Raw genomic sequence first — 6,982 nt, 5'->3', positions numbered from 1 at the left:
ATAATTTCGTTTCTGGAACTTATCTTTCTCCAGCATGACGCCGGCTTGATGTGATGAGTTCTCTCGCTCATCATAGACCCCTCCGGGGGGAAATGTTTGACCTCTGACCTTGTGGGGAGCAGCTCTGGAGCAAAACCTATATTTTCTTATCAAAGCACATTTTTTGATCAACTTTCCACTGCAGATTTGGTGAATGGCTGTCAGAGCCCTTTATTAACATTCGTGATTGTAGATGCCCTACGTCTGGAAAGGGGGGAGACTCTTGACCCTTCAGTAATGACCTTATTACATTTTGGAGGCTCGATTAGAGCGCAGAGAGCGGCGAGAACATGAAACAAGAAGGGAGAGTGAGTGTTAATGACTTCACAGCCAAACAGTGCCTTCTCTAACTGTTGCCGCTGATGTTTTTGCTGCTATTGGCATTTATGACGTGCATTATTGAAGGTTAAGCTGGCACTTTAACAGCTATCTTGTGGAAAATGTCAAAATGATTGTCTTCTTGCGCTGAGCTTCAGATCTGTTTTGTGTTTCATGTTTGAAGTGAAGCTCTTTCTTATTTTTTTTTTTTTTTTTGAGCTCGCTCTCTCCTAACACAGCAGAGATGTAAGGAAACGTGTATAAAATCCAGCAAACCACATTTTGCTGTAAAACTGCAAAGTGAAGATGATTTTCATCAAAGACCATGTATGCAAATAGAGGCAGTGTTTGCTTCCTGATCTGGCTTTTTGCAAATTGTGAGCAATAACTGTTGAAAAATTGCTTTACCCTCCACTCCTGAGGTGAAAACGTCAGAGTCCGTCGACTGATGGACATCTTTAAGGGACAGTCAGGGATGGATCAGGCTGCAGAAAGATCATGTCCCTCCTGTATTGGAAAGAGGATATTAGCAAGTCAGTCCAGACCAGCGTCATCATATGTCTATCTCTAAATATCCTCAAGAATCAAGTAGACTAATTTGGATTTCGGTTTTGTTTTCTAATAAAAGCTGTATGGAAAGAAAGCACATTGCATATTTCTGATTAATTTCGGTGACATGTACAGGAAGGCGCACTAAAGGTGTACTTCTCTTTTAGATTTGAGGTTTGTGCTGAAGGAAAAAAAAAAATCAAGCATATGTTTATGTTTCTAGGTTGTTGAGTGGCAAAGTTTTATTATTACGGGACAAATGTCTGTTTTCTGGTATGAGAGCTGATCCTGAAATGTTGCATTAGACTGTTTTGGAGGAAGTGAAAAAGTTAAATGTTAGCAAAAAACAAACAAACAAACAAAAAAAAAAACAACAGGTGATCTATTAAGTGCAAATCATCGATACTGCAGTGATGGCATCTTCCTCTGGTCAGGAACCAAATTCTGAATTTGTAGAAGGTTTTATGCATCATCCTCGTTCAGCTTTACTTCATTTTGAGGTTTAACTGTGAATTTGTCTTAAAAAAAAAAATGCTTCCTGTGGTGTGTGTGTGAAAGAGAGAGAGAGAGAGAGAGAGAGAGAGAGACAGAGAGAGAGTCAGAGCCAAAGACAGAAAGAGGATCCCCTCTCCGACTTATTCATCTTTCGGTTTAACTGAGCCTGCAGTTTGATGTTATTTGCAGATTTGCAAATCTGATCTAGAAAATAAATCGCAGACAATAATATATAATAGAAACACAGAAGAGCAACAGAAGCTGGTTGTAGGAAAATGGACATCATGGGTCTTCGCTTTGTGCTCGCCATTCTCCTGCTCGAAGCTACTGTGAAGGCTGAGGAAGATGAAGGTCAAGGTTCAGGTAAATATCAAACTTACTTTATTTTGAAAGCAAATAAGTTTCTGCATGTTAATTTTAATTTAGAACAACTTATCCTCTGGAAAGATTATGAGATATTTCAAAGAAGCTTCTTCGACTTCCTGTATTTCGTTGATGCACCTGAACGGCTGTAACTGACGACTCTCCCCACTGAACTTTTCTCCCCTCTCACCGATGTTCTGTTGCATTTTACTCCCTGCAATATATATTATATATATATATATATATATATATATATATCATTTCATCTTGATCGCAACTTGTGCTTTTGTCATTTATTCTTGACTCCTCTCGGGTATATTTCTTTGTGCGTTTGAAAGTGTGGCGTGGTGTCATAAACAGTAAAGGAGTCTCTCGGCGGGTGAGTCTGAGGAACCCACCTCAGCTGTCAGACACCCTCATCGCTCTCCCTGCGAAAAGTAACAGGAAAGAAGAATGCTGATGGTATGACAAAGTACAATAAACATCCGTCCCTCTGGGTCATTCTTTTTCTTTTTTCCAGTCACCTTCTGGCAGGAAAAATTCACGTTGACCTGTCCAGAAAGTGGGAAATGGTACAGGAAGAAATTGGAGCTGAAATCAGGGAATGAAAGCAAAGAATTTGAACAAATCTATACTTCAGAAAACAAAGGCTTTTACCACTGTAAATATGAGGACTCCAGCAGCAAAGATGTCCATTACTATTTCTACGTGAAAGGAAAGGGTGAGTGAAAAACTTCTGATTTCTCTTGATGTGCCATCTGATTCAGTTCCCCCTCGCCGACCTAACGCTGGTTCGACGGCCACTCTTTTCTTCCCCAGTGTGTAAATCTTGTTTTGAGCTGGACGAAAACCTGTTTGCTCTGATCATTGTGGCGGACGTGCTCGGGACAGCAGTTGTGATGCTAATAATCTACATGAGCTGCAAGAAAAAACACTCTGGGGGATCTGCACCCAGATCTGCTCCCAAAGGTAAAAAAAAAAAACAAAACAACAAAAAACAGACACAAACACACAAAAACACAGAGGTTTGCATTAGATTAGTGACATTTGCAGCTGATTAATGGGATTCTAAATTCTTTTACGCAGCCAAAGCTAATCTATTTCATTTCTTTCTTTCCAACTGACTCATGGGTGTGGTCTCACAAAAACTGGATTTTTACTCTTAAAGACATTGAAGTGACCTCCTTGTCAGTGAAATAATGCCCCCCCCTGTTATAACAATAATAGCTATAATGTGTTTCTATGCATGCACTAATCCCCTGTTGTGTTTTAGCACCAGCCCATTCACGAAGCCAGGGTCCACCTGTCCCATCGCCTGACTACGAGGTAGGTGTCAAACGTAAAGATAACATTTTACATTTTCCATCATACATTTATTGTTTCAAGATGCTTCCCTTTTCCAGAATCCCTCAAATGGTTCACAGCAGTGACCTTAAATCAAACTTTGACTAAAACAAAAATAAAAAAATACATTCTTACAATTGTTCTAATCGACTTCACAAACATCCAGCACAGCAGCGATTAACATGAACTAAACAGATTCAAAGACGCCATCTTTCAAAATTCTCTTGTACTCAAGCTGACGCTCTATTTTCTACATGTTTACAGACGTAGTACGTAGAAGTGTTAAGCAGACATTCAGACGCTAATATAACGCAAAATTTGCGTTACTTAGAACAGGAATTGCCTGATTTTGCCAAAACTACTTCCAAAAAAATTAAAAAAAAGCGCCTACTTCTAATTAGGCCATCCAAAAATAAGTTCCCACTTTAATTCCTGGCTACGGTTGAGCTGAGCCTGGTGAGAAAAAGAGCCATGTGAATCTCACAGAGGGATTATTTGGCTCATGGAATTTTTTTTGACACCAACCACACAATGTTGATGTCCATCTTGTACATAACAAATACTAAAGACCTACAAAGGGACTTCCAGGTGCAGATCAGTCTGCAGGAAGGTGTGATGAGAGCTGCTGACCAAATGCAAAGACAGAGTCAGTTCAAGTCTGTGCTACAGTGGAGACACTGAAGATGTGAGGAAGATGAGAAATGTAGCTTTATTTATTGCAGCCAACATCAGAGAAGGATCTTCTCACGGCATCATTTTTGCAGAATAATGGCTTGACGTAGCCGGAAATGCCTCTATCTGCTTTCTAGTTAAATGAATTTCTCAATGATTACATGATGCCAGTCCTTTAAAAATCAAATCTCAGCCAGCAAGCTTAGTTTAACGTAAGGTTGTTGTTTTTTTTTTTGTTTTTTTTTTTTTTTTTAATATTCGGACCAAACCAGGCGAGTGATTTCCCAAAAATGCAACCATAGAAACAATAAGTCCAAATTCAGATGATGTAATTCTAAGTAAGAAAATGTGAAAAAGCATATTTCTTTAAAGGTCGAGCTATTCGTTTATCCATCCAGCTTTACAAGATTGTTTTGGACTACTTCCAAGTTTCTTTGTACCTTCTGGGACCCGACCCTCCGTAAATCTTGGAGCGCATTCCCAAAAGGCCAAAATTTAATGAGCGCGTCATGAGTCCTCACCAAGTTGGATACAAATTGGTCTGGCACTTTTTCTAATCTTGTTTTTGCTTATGTTTTGTCTTGGCAGCAACTGAACCCGCACACTCGCGGCCAGGACCCCTACTCGACTGTGAACAGGATGGGATAGACGCAAGCCAGCTGATTGTGGCAAGTGGCCATTTTAATGGGTGCACAGAAAAGGCAAACTTTCACAAAATACCCTAAAATGTCTCGATCACGCTCACAGTCAACACTTGACCTTTGGTTTCTTCAATTTGAAGGACTACAAACACAGCAAGCAGCAAGCAGAGGAATTATTGCAATAGTTTAGAGTTCAACTTCTGCCAACACTGCAGAACAACAGTGTAAGTTTATGGTGCTCACAGAAATTACTTTAAAAAACTGTTTTTTAGTCTTCTAAATATGTCATCCTGATGAAAACCTTTACCTCAGTTCCTCAAGATTTAATAATTCGATATGCTCTTTGAAATATTTTGGTTTTTGGAGGAAAACTGTAGGAATCCAAACATTCAGTGTTATTATTGGCGCACTAATCCACAGTACCAGTCCAAACTTCTGACAGGTGCTGGAAAAGAGTCCATCACGTTCTGCTGGATCAGTTCTGGTGACACGACATAGAGTGCCACGATTGACAGTTAACGAAACCTAGTTGGCTAGAAAAGCTGAACTAAAATAGCTGAAATGTCTGCTTGTCTACTGAAGGCAGACCCGCACTGAGCAGCTTAAGGGACAACGCGTGCACGCAAAGCCAGCAGCTCCATAGTTAGGGGGCAAGATGACGAGATGAGTTCAGTCCCTATAAAACACGGCTGTGCACGGCGTCAGACATTCTGCCGACTCATTTAAATATAATATTTGAATTCTGTGAGCAGCATCAATTTCCATTGACATCTAACTGTATTTGAGCGGAGGCCAAAAAAAAAAAAGGCTCATTCTTTTTTGTGTTTGTTCAACATTCACTCAGTGTTAACTTTATCAGGGTCTGTACAGTAATGCAAACTCCTTTTCTGCCATAAAATCTGATGCTGTGATGCCAATAATGTTCATTTCTTTCACTCTTCTCACGTCTTAATGGTGTAAAGATGTTTCTTTGTTTTTTTCGTGCTTGTAGTGTTAAATGCTGAATGTGTTTAGTGTTAATAGTGTTAAAAATCCTGACTTCTATTGTAATTTTGAAAAGAGATGGATATGTTTTTCTGTCCTTCTAATCTGTTGCTGTTCAGGAACACCGAGCTGAAACGAATGCAGTCGAATCCAGCTGTAATAAATTCTGCTTTCACGAAGGTTACAGTGTTCAGAGAAATGTTGCTTCACCTGTTCGGATCATTTTGATGGTCGCCATTCGGTGGGCTGTCGAGCCGTATTGACGCTCGGGTGTTTCTATTATTTTTTGTCCAAATTTATTTCACTGAAGCTAAAAGACACGCGCGCTTGCCTGTTTAGTCCAAAATAGCTCAACAGCCCCGCGCAGACCGAAGCCACCAAAACGATCTCACAAACTTGTTAATATAATTTTACTTTTCATTCTCATACATTTCATATGTGCGTTGATCCTCTTCCCACTGTAACGGGCACATGATGTGTCACTAATAAATTAATAAAGCAAAGTTCAACATTCTTCTGTTCTCACAGTTGTGAACTATACTGAGGTGTATCTACAGATATCAGATCAGTTCATGAAGTGGCCCCAAAGCCGCAGCTCATATCCGTAGCACACCCACAAGCACACGGTTACCATCAATATGTCTTCATCGGTCTGCGTTTACATGTGTGAGTGACATGTCATGCTGCACGTTGGAAATATCTGACACATCTGAAAGATCTCACAAAAAATATGAGTGTTTTGTTTTATGCAGTTCCAAATACAATGGAACTATTGTGTCACAATTTTGTTTTGTTGCCCTTTTGTTTTTTTGTTTTTTTTTTGTTTTTCCCAGCAGCAGCTCTTGAGATAAATGACAATGGGTAATGTGACATCACATAATATTAGTTGTTGGCGGAGGTGGCTAATGATTGATAAATTAAATTGTACGCAGCTCAGAAGTGTAGTCTAAGTGGAAACACTCCTACACTTACTGCTCAGTTATCTTTGTCTTCATCTGCTGTGTTTATATGTGACGAAGAAACAAAAAGTAAAGAAAGGGGCGGGGGTGTGAATATGATGTACTCCACCATACCCCCCACCACACACACACACACACACACAGACCTACATCTGTCTCATGATTGCATTTGATCACGTGCACAAACCAACACATTTGTGCGGTGCGGGAGCGCACACATGCCTTTATATGCTCATGCATCTGAATCAGAGGTTGGTTGCGTGTATGTGTGTGCGTGCGTGTGTGCGTGCGTGTGTTTGAGTGTGGGTTGATCACGCTTGTGTTTCTGGGCTGAGCTGTTTAAGCTTTGGTGTTTGATCTTCCTTCTCTTCTTCAGCTTTGTCACAGTATTGTCAAGAAGAAGGCGAGAGAAGAAGAGCAGTGATCAAGGAATTCAAGTTATTAGATTATCTGACAGAGCGGCCTCCTCTGAAGTCACCTCAGCTTCCCATCTCCTCCTCTTCTTTGTTATTATTTTGGCCCCCCTCTCTTTTTTCTTTTTTTGTCTTTGCCCATGTTGTGTAGCTGTCCTCTTTACAGTATCTATTCACATCTTTACTTGCAACAGCTGAAATACAC

At 40.1% G+C, this 6,982-nt stretch overlaps 1 protein-coding gene across 1 annotated transcript; it reads left to right on the top strand.

Moving 5' to 3' along the window:
• Positions 1-1,509: 1,509 nt before the first annotated feature.
• Positions 1,510-5,918, top strand: LOC115053041 (T-cell surface glycoprotein CD3 epsilon chain). Its single transcript, XM_029517604.1, has 5 exons — positions 1,510-1,764; positions 2,285-2,485; positions 2,584-2,733; positions 3,038-3,090; positions 4,369-5,918. Exons 1-5 carry the CDS (start codon positions 1,677-1,679, stop codon positions 4,426-4,428), a joined length of 552 nt encoding a protein of 183 aa, XP_029373464.1. The 5' UTR covers positions 1,510-1,676; the 3' UTR covers positions 4,429-5,918.
• Positions 5,919-6,982: the final 1,064 nt, after the last annotated feature.

Source organism: Echeneis naucrates, chromosome 13 (genome assembly GCF_900963305.1).
Source record: "Echeneis naucrates chromosome 13, fEcheNa1.1, whole genome shotgun sequence".
NCBI lineage: Eukaryota > Metazoa > Chordata > Actinopteri > Carangiformes > Echeneidae > Echeneis > Echeneis naucrates.
The sequence above is the reverse complement of the archived record's forward strand: the minus strand, read 5'-3'. Positions and strand labels throughout refer to the sequence as shown.

Excerpts from the sequence above, each read along its gene's own strand:
- LOC115053041 (XM_029517604.1), top strand. The coding sequence starts at position 1,677 with ATGGACATCATGGGTCTTCGCTTTGTGCTCGCCATTCTCCTGCTCGAA. Across the intron at positions 1,765-2,284 it reads AGATGAAGGTCAAGGTTCAG|TCACCTTCTGGCAGGAAAAA; the intron begins GTAAATATCAAA and ends TCTTTTTTCCAG. Across the intron at positions 2,734-3,037 it reads ACCCAGATCTGCTCCCAAAG|CACCAGCCCATTCACGAAGC; the intron begins GTAAAAAAAAAA and ends GTTGTGTTTTAG.